Here is a 24,697-nt window from a genome sequence, read left to right as displayed (position 1 = left end):
GAAAGAGTTCTTTCCGCAGAGGGCCAGCCGACCAACAATACGCCTACTAACTCTAACTCTTGTGTGTAGTTTGCTCAATGGACCTTGTCCTGGTAAGTGCCAGCAGCACTCTGTGGAACTCCTCCCCCCACCCCTCCCCCCGACTTAGTAAGTTAGTCGCACTGATAAACAAACTTACCCATCCAAAATGCGGTAGGCTGGTTCAATTTGGTTGTTTCGAACAAGCACGGTCTTCGCAAGGAATCTCAAGTGATTAGAAGACATGGTTCTTATAATTACAACCAATCAAGAAGTTCATTCATCAACAAGACATCTATATAAGGGACTTCGTGCTGTTCTCTAAATTAGAGCAAATTTGAAATTCATCAACTACTTTATAACATTATAACCTTGGACGCTTGGTTCACGCTAGACAAACAAAAAGTCTGCGACCAAAGCAGTCAACATAATTGTACTTGCGATTTATTGTAGATCTAACAGTAAAAAAACTAGATCTTGATCAATCATGTATATTCGCACGAATTGGCAAATTTGTTAATATTATTCTATCATTCTCTTCATCATAACATCCGTTCTTACATTTTAAATTAAGTCCTTTTCTATTAGAAAAGTATCCCCCCATCAGTCTCTTCCCCATTCTTATTTTGCTCAAATTGCTTTATCTGTTATTTCAATCGTTCATGTTCTTGAAATGAAAATATTGAACAGATCTAGATTCTAGATCTAGATCTAGCCCAAGTCCAAGCCTTGGCCTATTATTTTAGGTAGAAATATCGATAGCCAAATATCTGTCCAATCAGGTAGCGTTTGTGATGTATGGATTCTTTTAGCCAATAAAATTGACTTTAACAACAGCCTTGGAGAATTGTTTGATAATGGCGGACGCAAGTTGAGTGAACACAATCCTCTCACGTTCAGTCGGATTCAGTTACTCAGAGTGAAGTTACTGTTTTAAAAAAGTGTTAATCATGGAAATTGACATTCAAAACGAATTAAATAGGGACGGAATTGTTTTCTATTCTGTTTTATACTCCAGTGTTACCGTCATTTTTGCATTTGCCGTTCTCTCAAAATTCTTAACGAACGAGTTCAGGTTTGGCTTTCGATCATTTCTTAGTTTGGTGACACTTTTCCTTGGTGAACCGTTATGTCAATTTCTTGTCGAAGGACCGAGTGGACTCGTGGTGTTTTCTCTGGGGTGTTTAATCATTTATTACATTCTACCAGCAAGCCATCTACCGATTAAAAATCGTTCAGTGCTTATCACAGGTAAGCTTTCCTTTCTCAACTTTCTGTCACTGTCATCATGCCATGTCGGATGATCATGAAACATGATGTTATAATTTAAACTTAGATATCTCTCTAGATCTAGATCTATGTCTATACTATAATATTATCACCTTGTTCAAATTGTCTAGTCTCTAGATCTAGATCAAATCTAGATTCTAGTATCGTCAATAGTTGATAATAATGTAATATCATTTACAATGTCATTCTCATCAGGAGAGTAGTCTATAAAACTATAGAGATACAGAACTATAGCAGACCGGTGTGTACTGACCCGGTAACCGGGAACAAAGTCACGCTAGTACAGACTTGGTAGGGGAAATCTTTTGTGATTTCGAAAAGTTTCAGTGCCCAGACCCGACAGAGTGTGTGTGTGTGTGTGAGAGAGAGAGGGGTGGGGGTAGAGAACAGGGGGAAGTATAGTATTCTTTGTTCCTTATTTCTTTTCTCCATATTGTCTTAATTAATTAAACTTACTGATTCCTCCGACTCCAAAGCGAGGAAAATCGATTGTTCATCAAAAAGACATCCGCAGTCTTCATTTAGATCTAGGCCTTGAAACTAGATTCGCCACCTCTATTCTCACCCCGGGTGAGAATAGTGCAGGCGAGTCTTTTGCTATTCTCACCCGGTGCGCGTTCACCGTTATAGCCTAGACTAGGCCAACCAATTTTGCGTTCACCCTAAAACACAGAATTCTACACTGTGATAACAGAAAAATTGTAGAATTCTGTGCCATGAACAAACGTTCCATTATTACTGTTAGCCTACTAAAAGCGTACAATTTTGTCTGTGGGCAGTGGAGAGAGAGAAGGAGCAGCGCGAGAACTTCCGGGCAAAACAAAATGGCGACCCGCGTAGTTCGGCTTGATTCGAAAAGTTAAATAGCCGTAGCATCTTTGTAGACGACCAAATTAATTAACTTTTGTGTTTTAACATCATTTTTTAACTTTGTTTTGGTCAATTTGATCGTCCACACTGATAGACAGTATTCAGAAATAGATATATATAGAGAGAGAAGAGGGGAGGAGTAGATCTTGCGAGAACTTCCGGGCAAAACAAAATGGGGACCCCCGTAGTTCGGCTCGATTCGAAAAGTGAAATAGCCATAGCATCTTTGTAGTCGATAAAATTAGCTTACTTAAATTTTGTGCTATAACGTAATCTTTTCTTTGCCTTTATATATCCATTTGATCATCCACATCGATAGAAAGTATTCCGAAATTAGGAAAAACAGGTCTTGTTTCACACCGGGTGAGAATAGCCTACGGTGGCAAGTCTCACCCGGGGTGAGAGGTCGATCGTATTTCTATTCTCACCCCGGGTGAGAATAGCCACTTCCAACTAGATTAGAGAGTACAGTCCGTGCCTGCTTTAAGCATGATCATCGGGAGAAAGCATATATATATATATATACAGCGTGCTTAATGCCGAAGCATTCTTGAGTGTGAAGTAGACATTGTCATTATAATCCAGAGATTTTTAGGTTGAACATGTACCCTTTGTTCGTAAGTAGTGGTCGGGCAAAAGTGTGCGCTGTGCTGTAATTTTTACCAGCCAGGGTAGTTTTGTTTTGTTTCTTTCGTTTTATTGTTGAATGAGAAAGGAAAACTTAATTAAGACAGCCAGTCACGACACAGCACTAAGGCCTACACACTGCTTGTGCATACCACCTTTATCCCACCTCGCCCTTGATACATAATGATTCATAATCAGGATTATCGGATAACGAGGGGCAAGGGTGAAACCGCAGCCAGCCTCCTTTTCTCGTCTCCCCGACTGTTTTTGTATTTCTTGTCTGTGTGTAGCTTTGCCAAAGGCTAGATCCCATGTCCACGCATGTGGCTGTGTCCATCTCTCTTCCTTCCTCTCCACGCGTGTTCAGAGTGTGTGTCTCCATCACTTGCGTTCTTTGTGTTTAAAACAACTTGCACACTCACTGCTGCGATGTAGACTGTTCGAACTTTGATGGGTCATCATACAAATATTAACTCGACATCTTGTAAATGTAAGCGTGCCTGAAGCCGAAGTTACCTTGCTTAAAGGCGTGTGATTTATATATATATAGCAAAAATTCGGTAAGAGCCGCTTAGCTTGCTTGAGTCCGCGAAACGTGCTAAAAGCCGGCACAGACTGTAGTGGTTTATAAATGGTCTGTCTAAATCTAGACCAAGGCCATAGATATCTAGAAGAACCTAGGTCTACCCACTACCCTGAGCCAAGAGGGCGCTGAAACTTTCTGAAATAAAAAAAGAATTCATCTACCGGGTCTGTATACTTCGTGACTTTGTTCCCGTTACCGGGTCTGTATGTATACACGCTCCCTCTATAATATAATAACTAGATATCTAGTAAACTATTACTGGAAGGAATTCTGTAACGAGCGACCGCTATGAAAGAGTAGAATATATTCTAATAGAGATGGGTTAGGTTAAAGGTAATGTAAGGTAAGGGTGGGAGTAGGGGTTGGGTCAGGGTTAGGGTTCGGTCTCTTTTTTATTATTTGTTGGGGTGGTCGCTCGTTACGGAAGTCCTTCCCGGTTATTTTATAGGCCTATCCAATTAGGACCTCTGTAATATTGAGCTTCGGCTATGAAGAAAAATTTTTACTTGTGGGTAGATTTTCACTTTCACTCCCACACCGCACACATACACTGATTTGGGAATCAAACGGCTGTACTTTTGGCTGCATGTCACACGCGACTGTGCAAATCAATTATTTTCAAGAAAATTTCAAACCTAATTGAGGGGGCTCTCATGGTCTAGTGGTTATGAATGTTATAGTGTTCCGGTCACCTCTCGGGAAGACTTCCGTAACGAGCGACCACTATGAGCCAAGAGTAGATAAAGGGTTAGAGGTAGGGTTAAGTCTCTTCTTTATTGTGTTTCTTGGGATGGTCAGTCATAACGGAAGTCCTTCCCACCTCTCATTCAAAAGGTCCCGCGTTTTGAACCTGACAGCGACGAAAAATCTTCTTCTCCAAATTATTTTCCTTTCAGAACACCTCTTTTCCTGCTCTCTAACAATATTCTGTCATTTCTGCTCTCTCTCCACTTTCTACCCCCCCTCCCTTGCCCCCTCCTCTGGGCTCCTGACTCTTTCTGCTACTTTTCTACAGAGTTGAACTGCTACTCCTTGGCTTCAAAGTTTATTCTTTCCAAAATAAATGTTTATAATTTGATGTGTCACACGCATTCACTTTTATAACTTTTACAGCTGTGAGCGCCGTAAAACACTTACCGAAACAACACACTAATTGAATTGTAGTTGCAAAGCAACAAGTTATTTTATAGGAAAAAACACAAGGGGCCTTGTAGTTTTAAATTGGGCATATAATAAAAGATGTTGAACCAAAAAACACACCGGTCTGTCAGTATTTGTGATTTCCAGGATCATGACAATTTATGACGTCGACAGCATGTGTTTTATGGGAAAGCTCTGTCGCATTATAATTAAAATTCTTGTTTAATTTAATAAGATAAATAAGGACTCCCAAGTTGGTAAATTACTATTTAAATTTAACAACGGCTGTCAAATTCTTCACATGTGTGTCCTTTTTCTACAATTTCATTCTTGCTCATTTTTGCAAAAAAATAAAGCAGTAGTAAAGTATAAAATCTATAAATTACAGTTAAGTATTTTCTCCTGTGTTGTATCACTATCCAAACTTGTTAGACTTTGAAAGCACATTATTTAAGATCAGAGTTCCTTAACTATTGAAAAAGGAATCATGATGTTGCAAAGGCGAGCAATTTGAACCACTTTCGACATCAAGGAAAGTTACAGAGCATCTACCTTGTACCTCAGAACTATTGGAAGAAGAAAAACTTTGTGAGAGTGGCCAGCAATACAATTCAAGAGAAAGGACTTTTTGTATTAAATTTTTAAAAACTAACGAACCAAATTCCAGATGATTGCTCAACAAAATCAAATGACTTCTCAATTTAGATAAACAAGGACAGAAAATCTTTCTAAAGAATAGAGCCTGATCGGAGGAACAGCAAAGGTGGATACACCCAGCTGATTGACACTCACTTGGGTTTATTATCTCAGAAAGACAAGAAGAACACATTTTATTAAATGTTGAAATAATGACTGGGTTCACCCACTGTAGTGTAAAGTGCACTTTAAAAGTCCATGCCAGCTGCATCATTGTCTGTCTCATTGTGGACTGACAGAAAACTATTGGTTCTTTTCCGTATTCCTTGGCTTGGTTTTTTTTTTTTTACCTTTTCAAATGTCTTTCCACTTTTCCATCATACATTATTCTTTGTGGCTCTTCTACAGGTTCCATGTGACCTTCCCATTGGTTGTTTTAAACCGTATGGATTCCAGTCTAACGCTTTCTTAGTTATAATAAATAATATATGTCTTCCAACTACTAGATTTCTGAGTCTGAAGGTGTATGTTCAATCCAATCCACTTCCACTGCTTTCACACCACTGCATCTCAGACTAGGCTCTGTGTTGTTGTCCTAAACATTTCCTTGGTAACCCTGTCTGTCCATCTGATTCTGAGTAACTCTCTTGGGCACTTGTTGATGACAACTGTGATCCTCCATCTTTCTGTGAAGAGTGCCTTGGTCTGTTGCTGGTCTCATGGGGCCATTATAATTTATTTTGTGACTTAAAATCTTAGAGATTAGTATGATGTAAAATTGTATGAAATTACTATAGCGTGCATGATGTATGCTTAAATTTTTGTTCTCCTTAGGTTGTGACTCTGGCTTTGGCCATGCGTTGACCATCAAACTAGATAGCTTGGGAATTCAAGTGTTCGCTGGATGCTTAGAAGACAGGGGGCCAGGAGCATTGGAATTAAAAAACAGATGTTCAGATAGGTAAGTGTCTGGATCATAATATCTTGTTCTAGTATAAAATCATAATTGGGAAAATCCATTTCTTTCTTTTACATTTTTTCTTAAATGTGTAGATATATATGAGGTCATGTCCTGATGGAGTGATCACTAAGAAATTGTCTCGAAAAGGAATTGTTGAAGGCTTGCCAATGTGATTTATTTTAACTGATTCTAAGATGGTCATCATGCTACGGGGCTCTGAAGCACAATTGGAGAAAGCCATAGATAAATATATATATTCACTTTCTCTTTAGTCTCAAGGGCATAGCTGTTCGAATAGTGAGAAAGTGAATTCTTACCCTTTTTTTTCCCTAAATAAGTTTTCAGATTTCGGAGTTTCAGTTTACCTTCATAGCTGATGTCTCTATGCATTCAATAAAACCCTTTTCCTTCATAGTCCTTTCATTTTTAAGCCAGATTATCAGTAAGCAATATAATGGTTAAATGCGTACATTTGCCCATTTACCTTCGGACAACCTTTAGTGTCATGGCTGGGCCTACGGTCAAAGATGTGGCAATGCCGTAATAGTAGTTTTGTGTTAAGTGTTGGATAGGTATTCCTGTCCTATTTTATCTTTCTGCTAGTGGTTCTGTGCCTGATACCTGGATATGTGGGTTTTTGGCGGGGGCTCTGGTGTGGCTTGCTTCTTCTTTCCTATCAAACATCTATCATCTTTATCTCCCATTCTTCTTTTTTGTGTTTGTTTCTCTCTTGTAACACTTCTAATCTTCGGTACTTTTTAACTGTATTGTGTTGCAAGTGCCGTGAAACACCTAAAACTAAAATACCTGGATATGTATTAAGATTATATCAATGTATTAATTACGGAATCTGTGTTTTAAAATAATGATGTTCTCAACTCCCCCGGATACATGAACTATGTAAAATTGTGAAAAGAAGAGATTTTATAATTGAAAAGCTTGAGACTTTGGACCTGACAAAAGCTCTCTTTTTCAGCAGAGTGTATCAAATTATGTCGTTTAACTTTCTTTGCTTCCTTTTAGGTGTACCCGTTGTAGGTTTATGAAAACTATGAAGTGGGTTTTTAGTTATATGTGTGTAATATTAGGTATTTCATTTAGTACTTTGATGTGCGGTGTACACAATTTTGTATTGGCCAGTGTAATTTGAGAAAGTTTTCTGTCTGTAGGCCCAGTCAATTTCTCTGAAATATTAGATTATATTTGAAATGACAGGCTATCGAAGGAAAAATGCCATTGTCGTAGATAGTGTTATCCTCCTTGCCAATGAATGAAAAGACCAAACAACAACAAAAAAAGGACTTCATTCACTGTTGTTGCCAGTTGCCTTGTGCTCTGTTAAATTGTAGTTTTGTCCCGTCATTATTACCTCCTTAACCTTAAAATTGCACTTTCCTTTTCAGGCTTCACATCTTGAAGTTAGATGTCACTAACTCTAAAGACATTGCAGAAGCTTCCAACTATATAAAAAGCCGTGTGGGAGAAGAAGGTGAGTTGTGGTTTCTTCTTAAAAGGACATGCATGCATGGTTCTTTTGTAGATCTTCTTGCTTTCGTAACTGTTTAGTGGATCGATTCATGCTTTTTGTAGCCTACCTGAATGACCTGATACCACTTTGTCGCCTGTTTTTTTCCCTCCATCTTTGTAGATCCATAACTGGAAACTACAATTGTTGAGTTTTGACAGCCTGCAACTATAGGCTTTACTCTCTTAAAAGATCATGTCTTATGATGAAGTAAATCATCATACTGGCACACCCAATCATTGCATATATCAATCTACTATATCTTAATAATTGACCGGTTTCATTATTGATTAGAGCTAACTTGCAGAATGACTTCTGTAAAGGGATCATTGGAAAAGTGAGATATTTATTATTCATGTATTCGACCAAATAGTCTACAGCGGGTCATTATGCGGTTAATGCTTTTCAGTCTGATAGTGATGAAAGGAAAACCAATCTAAATATTGGACATGTTGTTGTTCGCAATCAGATTGCAGCTCTATGCCCCAACTCATTTGTTTGTCAATTGATTTCAGTGGGTTATTTTTTTTTTTTTGGTTTATGTCAGCATTCTTCCTGCGTCTTTTTGTTCATTCAACAACTAACTCATCTTGTTTAGAAAACTTCTCTTTGGGATAGGTATCTATTTGTCCCGAAAAGATGTTTTTAAGGGGATATGCGGGTGAGAAATCGGGTCAAATATCGAAATTTCATCGAATTTGCAATTTTGGTGAATTTCGATTATTCAACCATTTCTACACGTTGCGTCATGTTCTCTTTCTGGCATAAATTGTCTTTGAAATGTATGTAGGTATAGGTCTTTCCTCTTGAACCAAGTAATGTCATAATTCAAGGTATTTGGTATCGCTGTTTAGCTCATTTTCCGCATTTTGCATTTCCGGAATCGACGCGTGGGAACAAAATGTTGAGAAATTGTGAGTGAATAAGACTTTTTTGGTTGTTTTTGGTGATTTTCTCATTTCGCAAATTTTTTCCATATAAATTCTTATTTGTGTTACTCAATTATTTGTGAACCAATTTGGATGAGACTTTGTACACAGGTCTATTATGATGTTGTGCACATTCATACTACAGGAAAATTTGATTTGTAAAGTACAATTGTTGAAGAAAAATGTTTTTTAACAGCCCTACTCCCTTAAATTGTCATTACTGTGTATACAGTAAAGTGTAGGAGCCGTAAAATCTTTGAAATTGCCTTATTTGGAAATCCATGTTGCATAAATTTTTATCTTAGTTTGTTTTATAGCCTCACAAAATTTGAAGAAGATTGGTGTACAATTAATTGAGCAATGTATTTCTCAATTGATGAACTTTCGTCATTTTGCGACCTTTATTTGCCTCTGTCGGCTAAGGACTGTAAAAAATGCGAGTTTTGAATCTTTTTTCTCAATCTCTATACCGCCAAATGTGTAATTTCAATGTTGAGCCAATTATGAAATGTCCTCATTTCAAGATTCAGATGTCAGCAGCATGTTCCCTTAAATAATGAGATGGGTCAATTGTTGAATAAACAAAACAAAACAAAACACTCAACTCACTGCCTCTACAATGATGTGAAGTTTTAGTGTGGGAGCTGGGGTGTCGACTTTGCTTCCTTTCCTCACGCATAAAGTGGTCTTAATGGGTGGTTAGCGGATGCTCTTGTGTGGTCTGCTCCTTCTTTCCTATCAAACATCAATCTTCCTTATAAAATCTCTCCTTCATTTTGTGTTTATTTCTGTGTCTGGTAACACTTGTAATCTTTGGTACTTATTTGACTTTTTTGTGTTGCAAGTGCCGTAACTCTTACTAAAACCCTCTTAAAACAGGAATTGTAACTCTTTGGGTGGCTGATTTACAACAAGGAAAATTTCCCGTGAGTGGCAGATTCTCATGATGGTTATCATTGGCCAGAACCAAAGGGTCGGGGAGTGGTTGCCAGGTGTTCTGGTGTGGTTTGCTCCTTTTTTTCTCTCAAGCATCCTCCTTCTTTTCTCTCAAGCATCTATCCTTCACCCTTCTATGACCTCTTTCTTTTTATGTTTGTTTCTCTCTTATAACACCTCTAGTCTCCTGTACACATTGTGTTACAAGTGCTGTAAAACTCTTTCTAAAACTAGATACATATCCTGCACTAATTCTGTAAATGTGAATCTAAAAAAAAAAAAAGAATGCTGTGAAATCAGGATGTGGAGAACTTTGTGCTCTCCCCTCAGTCTCAGCTGTAATCGAGCCGTGTCCTGTGTATCTTTTCTTATAGGCCTGTGGGGACTGGTCAACAATGCTGGTGTGTGGTGTTTTGCGGAGCTGGGGATGACCTCCGAGACGATCGTCCAGAAAGTTATGGACGTCAATTTGTTTGGTGCCGTCCGTATGACCCGGGCCGTGCTGCCGCTGATCAAGCAGGCCCAGGGCAGGATAGTCAATGTGTCCAGTTTGCTGGGTGAGTAGTTTTTGTAGTCTCGAGAGTTTGTTTGGATCAGGAACGCGGCTGCTTGGCAGGTTGTGCTCTGGTGTGGTTTGCTTTTTTTTTTCCCATCAAACATGTCCTATTGTCCTGGTCTCTCCTCCTTTTTTGTGTTTGTTACCCTCTTGTAACAGCTCTAATCTCAGACACTTTTATTACCTAATTGTGTTGCAAGTGCTGTAAAACCATCTTACTAAAGCCAAAAGATCATGAACTCAGTTTGTGATGCATCCTTTGATTTTAGCTTTTCCTTTGTTTATTTCTTATTTTTTTCCAATTTAAATAAAAGTGTTTTACGGCGCTCGCAACTGCATTGGGTCATATGAGCGCGCGGGACACACCAAACATTTTCAGTTGGTAGGAAATTTTGAATTTTGCCTGGATGGCAGCCGAAGCCTACTCTTATTGATTTTGGACCACCAAGGGATCTTTAACGTGCACAGCTTGCACATGGGACCTCCAAGATTTTTCGCCCTTGTCCGAGAAGGCTAGGTGTAGGTCTTACCTACCATAAGATCAGGGGTGTGGCTGAAAGACAGCAATAAAAAGGAGCCAAGGAGAAGAAATAGAAAGGCTGCAGAAAGAGTCAGGAGCCCAAAGGAGGGGGCAAAGTAGGTGAGAGGGTGGGGGCAGAAAGTGGAGACGAAAGCAAACGACAGAACATTGTTAGAGAGCAGGAAGTGATTGACAACACTGTATTTTTTTTCTCTCCAAATTTCAAACCTGCGTTTTTTTTCCTAGACAATTTAGGCTCAAAGTTTGTTCAGTTTATGTATTCTTATTGTATATCAGCCTGATTCCTCATCAACAAGGTTTTTGAGTTCATCTCACTATTTTTCGTATAGACTTCTAAAGTAATGATAATAACAATGAAAAAGTAGCATTTCCATATCACAAATTCCGTCTCAGCAGCAAGCTGTGCTTCACAATCTGTATTATTACCCCCAGCACACCTGATGCTGAATCAATCTCAACTTCTTGGGAAGCTTACAGTGCAAGCTGCCGTTTTACAGATGCTAAAGCACTAACATACTTACATGTGTGTGTGTGTACACATGGTGAAACACCAAACCAATGTGCCAGGATCTGGACAATAAAGATGTATCTTATCTTATCTTACACTGGGAAGGTCTTTCACTGCCCACGGCTGGGTACCCATTCCCACCTGGGTGAGGTGAGGAAAATTGGTGTAAAGTGCCTTTGCCAAGGACACAATGTCAGGCCTGAGCCTCAAACTCAAACACCCCCGAACCCGCAGTCTCATAATTATGATCAGGTAGCGCATCACCACTAGGCTACCAAAGTTAATTTAAACACTGTTACTATGCAGAGAGTATTCTGTACTGTTTTTGTGAGTTAAGATTGCTGACTGTGCATATCATCAGCGGGCTTATTTCAGATAACATTGTATCGGCTTCCGTTTTTTCAAGGCAGATGTCAGATATCTATGGCTTACCTGTGATGTTATTGCATACTGACTATACTGGGCCCACTCTTTTTTATATTCTATCCAACTGGATCATCGTAGATCGTGCCAGTTTCAGCATTCCCAAAGGGGGGGGGGGAGGGGACATTTCTCGTTCTAATGCATAGTAGTATTGTAAATAGGCTGATCCAACAATGTCATGCTCATAACTGTGCCTGAACTACAACAGGGAAATGCTGCTTTTTCTTTCCTAATTCTTACTGTCGTCATTTTCCTCTGCTTCTTTTGTATGTTTGTCACACTCTTGTGACCCGCTATTTCCGGGATGCCCTGAAAGTCGAAGCAGATTTTGTGCTGTTGAAGCTAAAGAGGTGAGCAGAGTAAGTCTGATTCCCTGTAAGGACATCCACCCCTTGGCGCTTATATGACTTTATGCAGTTGCGAGCGCCGTAAAAACCTCTACTAAAACAAACAAAGAGGAAGATAGGACTAATGCTAACATTATGTAGACACCATCCTACATCATCATTCACCACCTCCATTATATATCTAAATCATAATTGCTCTCAGATCCTTGACATAAATGTATATATTTCTTGAATCGCTATCTGTAACAGTTACACGTTATAATAAGTTTTATGTCATGCACTATTGGACACTATCGTATGCACTCTTTACTAATCAGATGGCGTCAATCTCACATGAATGGGAAAGGGACCACAAAAAAAAGAGAGAAAAAGTGACATGGGATTTATAGGTTGTATAGCGCATAGAGCTTGCTGTTTAATGGGAATTTGCTTTGTAAATGTGCTATTTACTATTATTTAGTTTAAAATATAATTGTCTTATTTGGAGAATTTGCAGTTACTACAGGGTTTGCTAGCAGCTGGTGTGGTGAGCATGATAAAGAGAAGTGTTTATGGAGAGCTGATTTCCACAACGATGAATACGATGCGAATCTTCAGTCGTATTAATCGACACACCCACAGTCGAGCACTGATATATCTGTAACATGAAGGGGATTGAGATATGTGTTCAACACAATGCCGCTAGACTGATAACAAGATCTAAAAAACGAGACCATGTCACTCCATTATTAAAAGAACTACATTGACTCCATGTAAAAGAACGAATAATGTTTAAAATCTGCGTCATGTGTTTCAAATGTGTAAATAAAACTGCTCCTTTTTATCTACAAGAACTTATCAGTATATATAAACCAGGGAGAAACCTAAGATCATCAAACGATAACACCCTACTTGTGACACCTGTAAAATCATACAAATCATATGGAGAGAGATCTTTCTCATATCTTGGTCCATTTATGTGGAACAGATTACCCATGAAACTAAGACAAATAAGAACACTTGATAGCTTCAAAAGACATCTTAAACATTTTCTGTTCCTACAGGCCTATCCTTCATAAGCTTTTAACGTTATCTTTCATTATATTTGTTCTGTTCTTATGTCTGGATGAAAATAGTCTGTATGTGTGTGTGTGTGTGCATTAATGTATATTGCATGAGAAGAAAGGAAGTAGTAAGAAAGGTTTTTGAAAAATGGGTATTCCAATGAAAAGCGCATTGAGCTACTTTTTTGGAAATGCGCTATATAAATGTTATATATTATTATCTGTTATTGGAGCTAACCACAAGAAGGAAAATTAAGAGAAACATTGAAGAAGAAAAAAAATCTAGGGAAGCAATTGTGCCAGTTTAATGATAGGAAAGTAAACCACTGCCATGATGAAGAGTACCCTGTATCGATAAGAGAACGGAAGGATGGATGGTGTATGCATCTTGCTTGGTGTCGCAGCAAGAGCAAGGAAGGGAACGATGCTGATAAATCTTCAACTTAAAAAAGGAGAAAGAAAAAAGAAGCAGGATTGCTTTTATGTCAGATCATAATCGTGGCAATGTAATCAATATTGATCAAAGCACGCCAACCACTCCCTATTTTGTAATCACTTCCGGACACATACCTTTCACTATCATACGACCAGAAACTAAGAACACACACATAAACACAAACATAATTTATACACCATACTTCCAAGCCGTATTGTAAACTGTTGTGAATGCAGCCGACTTGCGTTTGGTGCGTTCATATGACCATATGTAGTTGCGAGCGTCGTAATACTCTTACTAAACTAAAATCTAACTGAACACCATACTTCCCTGTGCAGCGTCCCTCCGCCTGTCTTTGATAACGCCCCACTACCCAGTACCCACCCTCGCAGTGGGTGGTTGGCAGGTGCTCTGGTGTGGTTTGCTTCTTCTTTCTTATCAAACATCTATCGTCTTTATCTCCCCTTCTTCTTTTTTATTTTTGTTACTCTCTTGTAACACCTCTTACCTTCTGGCGCTCATCTGACCTTGCCTTATGCTGTTGCGAGCGCCGTAAAACCTCTACTAAAACTAAACTCAGCACCCGCCCTCGCATTACTTGACTCCGAGGAAGTTTTAGTGCTTTATGCATACTGCAGGTTATGTGAGATGATGTTGTCTTGACACCAGCACAGCAGTATTTTGTGTCACGCTGTGTGGGGTGTATGGTGTGAACCAGTTGGGCTCATGTAAACGGATACTCTCCATGATGATGGATATGTGTTTGTTTTCCGTCATGCTGGCAGAGTACTTTGAATTTGAGACAATTATGACTAAAAATTTCTATTGGGCTTGTTGAAATGAGCTGCTTCACTCATCTGTGTGGGTGTTTAACAAAATAGTGTTGTTGTCAATACAAAGAAAATTGAGCGGTTCAGCTGGGGAATGTCATGTTCTTCTAGTGGATGGTTGGCGGGTGCTCTGGTGTGGTTTGCTCCTTCTTTCCTAGCAAACTTCTATCGTCCTTATCTCCCCTCCTTCTATTTTGTGTTTGTTACTCTCCTGTAACACTTCTAATCTTTGGCACTTATTTATGACCTTATTGTTTTGCAAGTGCTGTAAAACTTTTACTAAAACTAAAACTATGTTCTTCGAGCTGTCCGTGAATTCAAGTGTTCTATATTTTCTTTGCTCAACGTAATTTTGGTGTCTGTTCTCTCGAATTTGCAACCAAAGAAGTAAAACATGCTGATTTTGAAGAAATATGGAAAGGGAAAGGTTATGCATTGATCTAGATTGGGGCATAAAAGACGTTCCCCATTATTTTCTTTGAAAGTGTAATCATTAGAGGTTCATATCCACAGGTCATGTTTTTCATCAAGAGTTGATTGTTTGTGTGTTATATGTTCCCAAATTTTTTTTCTTTAAAGACATAATCATGAAATAATCACATTCGTGGCTCCTGTTTTCCATCAAGGGTTGATTGTATGTTATAAATATATGTTCTTAGTGGGTAGTTGGCGGGTACTCTGGTGTGGTCTGCGCCTTCTTTCCTATCAAACATCTATCATCCTTATCTCTCCTCCTTTTTTTATGTGTGTTTGTTACTCTCTTGTAACACCTCTAATCTCTAGCGCTCATATGACCTTATGCTGTTGCGAGCGCCATAAAACCTCTACTAAAACCAAAAAAAATTTTGTGTTTGTTACTCTCTTGTAACACCTAATCTTCGGCACTTATATGACTATATTGTGTTGCAAGTGCCGTAAAACTCTTACTGAAACTAAATATGTTCCTTAATTTATTTTTTTTTTTCTTTGAAGACACATAATAATTTGCACTTGGTGGGGGTGTTTTGTCACAGCTGTGGGTCGTCGTGTTTTCCATCAGGGTTTGATCGTTTGGTTTTTTTTGTTTGTTTGCTTATTTGTTTTTTTTTGTTTGCTTATTTGTTTGTTTATTTGTTTTTCAGGTCGCATCTCCGTGGAGGGCTGTGGGGCCTACAGCATGTCCAAACACGCGCTTGTCGCGTTCACCAACACGCTGAGGATGGAGATGAAGAAGTGGGGGGTCTGTGTCTCGCTGGTGGAGCCCACGGGATATTTCACAGGTGAGGGTGGGTCAGCCTCGTTTGTACTGTTTGCACTGTTCATCTCTTTGTCTGTTTGTATGTCTGTTTGTATGTCTATTTTTTTTTGGTCTCTTTCTCTCTCTCTCTGTCTCTTTTTCTCTCTCTCTCTTTCTCTTTCTCTCTCTCTCTCTCTCTCTCTCTCTCTCTCTCTCTCTCTCTCTCTCTCTCCCTCTTTCTCTCTCTCTCTCTTTCTCTCTCTCTCTCTCTCTGCCTGTGTCTGAGTTGGCAGGTCTGATTCAGATACATATAAACACACGCACAAGCTCATGCACAAGCTCACGCACACATGCAGACACATATGGGGACACACACGCTCGCACATACACACACACACACACACACACGCACACATACACACTCACAAACACGCACACATACACACTCACACACTCACACGTCTATAAACTTACATTTAGCTCCGTGTCTCAGCTATAATGGACCCCCCCTCTCCTATAACCCCCCCACCCCCCCAAACCACCTGTTACCTTCATTTACCTGTTTCTCAGTAGAAAGGTACTCTTACCCATCATTGTGGTATCATTTTGGTATCACTTCCCCCTATCACTTGTTTTGCACTTGGTGTGGGTGTTATGCAAATTTTTTTCACCAACGTATTGCTTTTCAAAAGATTTGGTTGCTCAGACCATATAACGAAATCTTTTGTAACCCCTCAGGAAAAGTCGCATTTAACAGCCATAGAGGAAAATTTCCGTGACACAGCCGACTTAAAATGTTTTATGATTAATGGGTCTCTCTGACACAGAAGTAAAAATTTACTTTTTTTACAATTGGTAATTATAATATATTCAGACTCAGGAGTGAAAATAATTTAAATATACAGTTTACAATTTGTATTTATTCAGATTTCTTCCTGTATAGTTAAGTTTTTTTTCAACCCTTTGAGCCCTGACCTCCTGAGGCTACCGTGCCCCTCTGCCTGAGCTCCTGAGCTTTTTCTTCTTCTTCCTTGTTCTCGATGACAGCAGCTAGACAGTCTGTCCGATGTCGTGCACAGACTGTGCAGTTCGCTTCAAATCTGAGCGTGAGAGACCTCCATGAAACTTTCTCTCAAGAGGAGTCACATTCTGCTACATCTGTGTAAGAAGGGTGGCGTAGCGCGGGCAGTGCTGAAGGATTATAATGGTTGGCATCCTCTTGGTGGTGTCCACACTCACAGATCCCGGACTCTCCGACTTTTAATTTAGTGTGCATGTGGTGTTTGAGTCTGTTGTGGCCACAACAGAGTTGAAAGATTAGCTCCTGAGCGATATATTACTAACATTCATACGATCGTCAGAATCACATTTCAAATCCCTCTCTGGGTAGTCCTCGTCATTTATTACCAGCATTTAATTTAGAAAGATCTTCAAAATAATCAATAGCGTCCTTTGTCGTAAACACTGTTTGTGGGTGGTTGGCGGGTGCTCTGGTGTGGTTTACTTCTTCTTTCCTATTGAACATCTATCGTCTTTATCTCCCGTCCTTCTTTTTTTGTGCTTGTTACTCTCTTGTAACTCTTCTAATCTTCTGGCGCTCATATGACATTATGCAGTTGCGAGCGCCATGAAACCTCTACTAAAACGAAAACTTTCTCCCAGACTGGTGGGGGTGGGGATAAGGTCTCGCTCTCTGGTGTACCCGTGACAAGGCATACAAGCACAGTTTTACGCACTATCGTTAGGACTCAAAGGATTTAGTTGTTGATTGTCATTCTACTAATATGAAAGACTTAGAAACATAATTGACAACTCTGCTTAACTTAAGCCATGAATTTGTTGGTTGGCAGGTGCTCTGATGTGGTTTGCTCTTTCTTTCTCATCAAAGTTGACCTATCGTCCTGATTTTTCCCTGTTTCCTTTTTGTATTTATTACTCTCTTGTAATACCTTTAATCTTTGGCACTTACATGACCTTATTGTGTTGCAAGTGCTGTAAAACTGTCAATCAAACTACAAACTAAGCCCTGAATGCCTTTTGTCTTGCGCTTGTTTCAGGAGTCATGCAGGAGCATTCTCTACAGAGGAAGAAAGAGGAGCTGTGGTCTGCATTGGATGAAGAAACCAGACAAGTGAGTTGATTGTGCTCTCTTTTTTTGTGTATGTGATTGAGTATTAATTTCTTTTGAGGAACTTTCGTTTGAATTATTTATTGGGACCATTGAGGTTTGTGTGCCTTTGATGATTATCTGTTAACAGAAACAATGGTGCTAGCTAGGAATTTTTATTTATAAGAGGATAACATAATACACATACAACGATGCGCACACACACATACACACACACACACACACATACACACACACACACTTTTGTCTGTCTGTCTTTCTTTTTTCACAGCACTAAATTACCATTGTGTCTGTGTACATCTCTTTACTGAAACAAACAAACAAGGCCATATGTACATACTGATCATGTGCATATACGCTAGCACACTCACATATATTTGCTTACACTCTCTACATGCACAAACTCTACTGTATACATGTTGACCCATTTGCACATGCCAGTATGCATAGCCCACACACACACTCACAAATGCACGCGCGTGTGCGCACTCACACAATTAGGAACACACCAGTTGTCTCTGTCAGCCTATCTTGCTTTTTCCCAGCACTGATTGACTTTTATCTCATCATAGTAGGCTTCTCTTTACTCAAACTCAAACAAGAAAAAAGAAAGAAAAAAAAGTCAAATTGGGTGGTTGACGGGTGCTCCGGTGTGGTTTGCTTCTTCTTTCCTATCAAACATCTATCGTCCTTATCTCCCCTCCTTCTTTTTTATGTTTGTTACTCTCTTGTAAGACTTCTAATCTTCTGGCGCTCATATGACCTTATGCAGTTGCGAGCGTCGTAAAACCTCTACTAAAACAAACAAAATAAAAGTCACAGCTGTTGTTGCTGAAATGTAATCGTTGTGTTTTCTCCAGATCTACGGCAAAGAGTACTTCGACTCCGCCTACGCTCACATTCTGACCCACGCTCAGTCGTACCCCCGCGACCTGAGCCCAGTAATCCGCTGTCTGCGGAGCGCCCTGCTGTCCAAGCGGCCGCGGGAGAGGTTCCCCTGCGGCGGGGGGGCCGAGATCCTCATGTGTGTCTACCCACTGCTGCCAGTGTGGATGGCCGACTGCGTCTCCAGTAGCATTAATCTCGTGCCCAAACAGCTGAGGCCCCAGGCACTGAGCGGGATGACGACCAGATGATGAGAGGGGAGGGGATTACACAGCAGGAAGGGGTTGAGGGGGGGGCGGGGGTAGGGAGAGGACTGTCTCTCTTACTCTCGTACACTCCCACCCCCTGCATTGATGGCCAGAGAATGAGAGGGGATTACACAGCAGGAAGCGTTGGGGGGGGGGGTATTGTCTCTTTTACTCTCCCGCCCCCTGCATTGATGACCAGATGATGACTGGGGATTACAGAAAGAAGGAGAGGGGGGATTTTGACTCTCTCAGAATGCTGTACATTTGGGATGGAGTTCAACAACATTCAATTGTCTCTCCGCCCCGCCCCCCTACCCCACCTCCATGTGAACAAGGTGACATTCATTGAGCTGCCCACTTGGAAGAGGAACAATGTGGTTGTTTTTTGTTTTTTTCTGATATGCGATAAAGACAATGAATTATAAAGCACGTGGGTCAACTTAAGTTTGTGAACCAATTTTTCCAACGTTCAGTTGTAAAAGCATCTTTCCGGGGTCGATAACAACAAAGCATCTTTCCCTTACAGAGTCTTCTGTTGTATTTGACCGCTGTGATTGGTTTGACGGTGCCTGTATGGGAATCTTCTTCTTAATTATCCCTTTGGTACGTCTTGTCTTTCTTTCCTTGCATTTTCCGAGTGCACAGTGGCAATTGTCCAAGCAACATGCAGGTGGTTTGAGAGTGCCACTGGCAGGTCCTACTTCTTTTTTTTTTTTCCCTCTTGTTTCTGCCCGTCTGCCTATCTGTCTGTCTATCTGTCTATCTTGCCTTTTCCCCTGCTTGAAATGATCGTTGTTGTGGCGATGTGCTTCTCTTTTCTTAAACGGTCAAAACAAGCCTCTCAACATGCCTCTCTTTCACCAATTAACAACATTTGAATAAAATGATATAACAGCATTTAGTTGCTTGGTTTTTATACCATGACAATGATTTTATCACTCAGTTTTTCACTTGTTGGTCTTAGTCAATGTGTAAGACTGTGGACATCAGCCAAAGCAATCTCTTCTTGTCTTTCAGTCTATTTGTTTTTGGGTTGTTGTTTTTTTTTCTTTGTTTCTTTCTATTGTTGTGCTCAGATAGGAAGAACTTGCTGGACGTCCAAGCTGCTACTACTTGAGTTGTTGGAGGATGATATTTGCGGGTCCTACTTTTATTATTTCACTCCTTTTGTTTCTGTCTGTCTTTCTTGCTTTTTTTCCTCTGGTAGGTCGTTTTTCTTTACTATACATTTCTGTCTGTCTGTCTGGGTGGCTCCATTGGGTAGCTCTTTACTAATACTAATACTATACTATACTTTTGCGGTTTTTGTCTGTCTGTTTTGCTTTTTCACAAGCTAAACAACTGTTAACCTATGAATGAGCTTGAAAATGTGTTCTTTTATCAAAAGACTGTAAATGTGTTCTTTTATCAAAATATTGTAAATGTGTTTGAATGTGGAAAGGAATTTCACTTTGTTTTATTGGCTGGGAAAAAAATTGCCCTGTGGTCTAAAGTCAAAAGAATATTTGTGAGGCAGCGTGGTGGAATCAGGCTCTAGTCAAAATAATGAAATCGAAGAAAACAGCAGTTTTCTCCCTGCTTAACAATTTTTATCCAATTTTTGTTTTTTGGCTTAACACCTTTTATGTCCATTTACAAACACATTCCTTTGATGATTTCACCGAAAACGTTGATTAAACGCACAAAAAATATAAATTTATAGTTTCCATGGACTCTCCAGCTTTGGAATTTACCTAGCTTTGGCGGCCATTTTCTCACTAATTTTACCTCTAAAACCAGGTGACCCCCACCTCCTTCAATCCAAAATATCTCTACTTCTATTGAAGATGGATGGGTAATTTTTTCTTTGAAAGCAAGACAAATGAACAAGCTGTAAGATGATACCAATAACTCAATATGCCCAAAAATTGACGAGAGCCTGATTCCACCACGCTGCCTCACATTTGTTTATATGTGTTCTGTTGGCAAAAGAAGCAAAACCGTTGGTTTGTTGGGTGTTTGGTTTTTTTTACTTAATTTACAAGAAAGAGAAATCCTGTCTGTTCTCTCTTTAGGAGCTGGTAAATAATCCGAGCATATATATCTACAGCTAAAGACTCACAGAATGTGTTATGATTTATGATTATGAGGCATTCTGGGAGTAAGAATACTTTGCATACAAAAAAAAAAGACAGCAACTGTATTCATACATGCAGAATTTACTGGCTGGGGTATGTACTTAAATTGTAGTGTATCTCCACATCTTTGTGGGGGGATGAGCCAGTATTAGCCGTGACTGGAAAACTGAATCAAAATTAATTGTGTATTAGGAATGAATTTTTTCTTACAAATGTAGGAAATCAATAATTTAGAAGGGGGGGGGGGTGTGTTCTTTTTTGGAGCATATCATGGCGGGTAATGTGTCCGTCACAGGATAAAATTTCCCCACTCTGAGTTTCTCATATTTGATGATCCTGTCCTCTTTCTTATGACTCATGTGCCGTTACTGTGGGGTTAATTCATTCACTTTAATAACGTTCTTTTGTGTTCTTCTGTTTAATTATGCTGTCCCCGTCGTTTTATGCAAGAAAAATTCTGAAATTATGCAAACTGAGCCCAAAAATGTGAAATTAGGCGATTCTGTTAATTTTAACAAAAGAGTGATAAAGGAAAATAATAGGAAATTATGCAAAAAAATGATAGAATTTTGCTAAATTATGCGGGGTGCATAAAACCACGGGGACAGATTATGGCTTCCTGTCTCTTTTTTTTTCTCTTTTGCTTCTGACGACTGTTGTTCAAATGATAGGGGTGTCTTTGACATCTCAATAATAATAAAGATACTAGTACCAGCTTATACAGTGTAGGAGCCTATTGGTAAAGCTCTTCACCGTTGTGTACAAAAAATGGGAATTAAATTTCCATGAAGGGAATATTTTTTACCGAGACTGCTTGGATGTTGTGGCGTCCCACTCAGACTCTACTGGCCCTGACAGGCAGGATCAAAGTGGCCTGCCTCCTAAATGATCTAAATTGTTTCGATGGGGGAGTGAAATGAGATTTGTGATCTATAATATATCCATAATTTGTTTGTTTTTCACCCTCTTCGCTTCAACATGAGTGAGTGTTCTCTGGAGCCCTATGAGGAATGCCGTTTTGTTCATCAAGTTAAACAATACTAATTTCCAAATGTTTTTGTTATTTCTTTTGATTAATTTACTGCCCCCATGGTGTGAGAGAAGCGTATATATCTCTTATTTAATGGTGTAAAGGTGTGTTCACAGAAAACTGGGAGACTTGGAACGTTTTCTTATATATATGTTAATTATATATATATATGAATAGATTTTGCTGTTGGATATTTAGAATAAGAAAGTCTGTGTTTTTGGTCATTCCTAAAGTGTTGGCTATTTATGAGACAGAGAGTACGTCGTGTTAAGTTGCCCTCTTTTATCCTGCGTGTTTTCGGTTTTGTGTCGTAGCCTTCGAAGAGTGTGTCATTAGAGCTGTTGTTGTTTTTCCCAGGGTATTTTGTTGCTGAATATGCCTGGTGTGCACTCCTTTATAAATTATAATTAGCTGAGAAACATATCAGTTCAGTCTTCAAATTTTGAAACCCCAAACACTTTTTGTTACGATTTACTTGTGCTTTAAAACAATTTTGGGATTGTTTTTTTTGTTGGTTTTCTTTTCTTTTTCTTTAAAAAAATTTTTGTTGTTGTTGTTGCTTTCAACTTACTTCAACCGGAAAGCGAACTCAGACTCTCCAGACTTTCTCAGCAGGTAACAGAGTTTGTTGTGCTCTTGAAAATGTAGAAACTTGCAATAAGGTTCTTCTCCTTCCATTCTCCCAATCAGCCGGTGTATCTTGCTTCCTGTTGCTTTACAATCATAACTAACTACTACGCATGTCGTTTAAGTATTTTAGGATGGGGCTGTGGTTCCTTTGTCTCTTCATGTGATGCCACATTAATGATTCCATTTTATTTCAAGGTTCTGACTCTATGTCAAGCACTGATCTGTCGCGTGTGTGTGTGTAGGGGGGGAGGGGGGAGAATGCAGTTGCCATTTTGACTAAACACTGGTGTGGGGGTGTCTGTGTCTGTGTTTAATTATTGGCTTATCTCTTCTTTGAGTTTGTCCTTTTGTCTTGCATGTAATTATCTCTTGCACAATACATTCTTATGGCATATTTTAGAACGTAGTTCATACATAGACTTGCTATTGACATACCCTATGACGTTTTATAGAGAATTTACTCCTGTAAAAACTGACATTGACTGCACTGCTTAAATATGACTGTGGTCAATCGTCCTGATCTCTCTTCCTTCTTTTTTATGTTAGTTACTCTCTTGTAACACTTCTAATCTTCGACACTTATATATATATATATATATGACCTTATTGTGTTGCAAGTGCCGTAAAAGTCTTACGAAAACTAAAAACAGACTGTGGTCATTGGCCCAAACCCGAGGTGTCAAAAAAAGGATAAAATAGTCATATGGTTATGAAAGTGGTAGAGAAAGGGCCATTCATATGGTCATGGAAGTTATAATGTTATTAAATTTATTCATCAAAGAGAACTTGTGATATAACGTAGTAATATATAAATAATGTCATTTCTCTCTGAAGTTTTTGTATGGTTTATCTTTGGCTTAGCATCCATTTCCATTACCATTACAATCTAATTAAAGAAAGCACTGCAGATTTCACTTTGCTAATGCTTACTGTTTGGCAGTTGGTGAGCTTGGGTAATGTAGGGTTACCTAAGTCAACGGAGTCTAGAGCCTATGGCTTCACATGGCGGCTTGAAGCAAAAATGTGTGTGGGTGGTTTGCAGGTGTTCTGGTGTGGGGTTTGCTTTTTCTTACCTATCAAACAAATATCGTCCTTATCTCTCCTCCTTTTTTTTTGTGTGTGTGTGTTTGTTACTCTCTTATAACACCTCTATATGCAGTTGCGAGCGCCGTAATACCTGTACTAAAACAAATTGCTGTAAAACTCGTACTAAAACTAATCTGTTTGTGATAGCTTGGAGTGCTTGCAATTATGATGACTCTATCACAGTGCTCGTGTGAGTTCTCTCGTATCTCGACTGCTGAGTGTAAAACCGGGCTTTGCACTATTTTGAAAAGTGACGTATGATTGATAGAGTCCAACACTGAGCAGTCAGTCTGTGATGTAATAATAATATTAAAGCCCTTTGCCATATATCTGATGCTAGAGACGTCAGTTTGATTCTTGTGTGGGAAGCTTTTTTTTTTTTTTATAAAGTACCTCTGTCCTTCTGGCAGGCCAGGTCATCTTTCCTTCCTATTATATTGATCTAAAATGTGTTGATGGGGAATAAAAACATCTAGATTTAAAAAAAAATTTTTTTTTAAAACTCAAAAGAAGTAGCTTGGTAAGATATTTTATCAAGTGTTAGGGAAAAAGGTCAAAGCATCTCTAAACTCTGCCTTCTGAAACGGAGAATTGAACCCGCTACTTTGGCCAGAGAATCAAGCTCCTTACCCCATAGACTGACAATTCACGAAACAAAATGCATGGAACAAGGATATTTGTTGCTCTAACTCTAACATTATCGGCAGTTGTCACTTTCTGTGACTTTTATTCATGCGGCTATGTCACGACTCCACTCGGTGTTAGAAGATTTATTTGGAATGCTTGCGTGGGAGTGGGGGTTATTCGAGCTGTTTTACTTCCATCAATGTTACAAATGATATTATTTTTAGGATGCTTGTTATTCTCTGTATAATATTTCATCTCTTCTAGTGATTCAGTTACATTTAGGCTATCAGGATGTATTGTAAAACCTCTGCGTAACTGTAAATGTACATATGCATTTGGAAGCTTGGATTTAGAAAGGGGGCAGAAATGCAAATGAGCAAGCAGACTTTGCTTACCGTCAGTGAACTCTGGTGAAATTATCTGATGAGGTTCTACAGTAAAATGGGAAACATGATTTTTACATTTTTAAATATTTTTTATGTTGTTTTTTTTTTTTTTGGGGGGGGGGGGGGTGTTGGTTGGGGATTG

General features: G+C 39.2%; 2 protein-coding genes across 2 annotated transcripts in view; one reads left to right on the top strand and one right to left on the bottom strand.

Annotated features, from left to right (window-relative positions):
* The window catches only part of LOC101863184 (28S ribosomal protein S21, mitochondrial), a 4,981-nt gene extending 4,513 nt beyond the window's left edge, over positions 1-468 (bottom strand). The window contains exon 1 of the mRNA XM_005097944.2: positions 179-468. Coding sequence (XP_005098001.1) covers positions 179-264 — 86 coding nt within the window. The 5' untranslated portion in view covers positions 265-468. The remainder of the gene's footprint in view (positions 1-178) is intronic.
* Positions 469-849: 381 nt separating this feature from the next.
* LOC101862944 (retinol dehydrogenase 7) lies at positions 850-20,154 on the top strand. Its single transcript, XM_005097943.3, has 7 exons — positions 850-1,269; positions 6,002-6,128; positions 7,532-7,617; positions 9,893-10,075; positions 15,324-15,461; positions 17,476-17,549; positions 18,407-20,154. Exons 1-7 carry the CDS (start codon positions 969-971, stop codon positions 18,680-18,682), a joined length of 1,185 nt encoding a protein of 394 aa, XP_005098000.1. The 5' UTR covers positions 850-968; the 3' UTR covers positions 18,683-20,154.
* Positions 20,155-24,697: the final 4,543 nt, after the last annotated feature.

Source organism: Aplysia californica, unplaced genomic scaffold (genome assembly GCF_000002075.1).
Source record: "Aplysia californica isolate F4 #8 unplaced genomic scaffold, AplCal3.0 scaffold00168, whole genome shotgun sequence".
In the NCBI taxonomy this organism is placed as follows: domain Eukaryota; kingdom Metazoa; phylum Mollusca; class Gastropoda; order Aplysiida; family Aplysiidae; genus Aplysia; species Aplysia californica.
The sequence above is the reverse complement of the archived record's forward strand: the minus strand, read 5'-3'. Positions and strand labels throughout refer to the sequence as shown.

Coding starts and splice junctions, on each gene's coding strand:
- LOC101862944 (XM_005097943.3), top strand. CDS start 969: ATGGAAATTGACATTCAAAACGAATTAAATAGGGACGGAATTGTTTTC. Junction 7,618..9,892: donor AAGCCGTGTGGGAGAAGAAG/GTGAGTTGTGGT, acceptor CTTTTCTTATAG/GCCTGTGGGGACTGGTCAAC. Junction 15,462..17,475: donor GCCCACGGGATATTTCACAG/GTGAGGGTGGGT, acceptor CGCTTGTTTCAG/GAGTCATGCAGGAGCATTCT.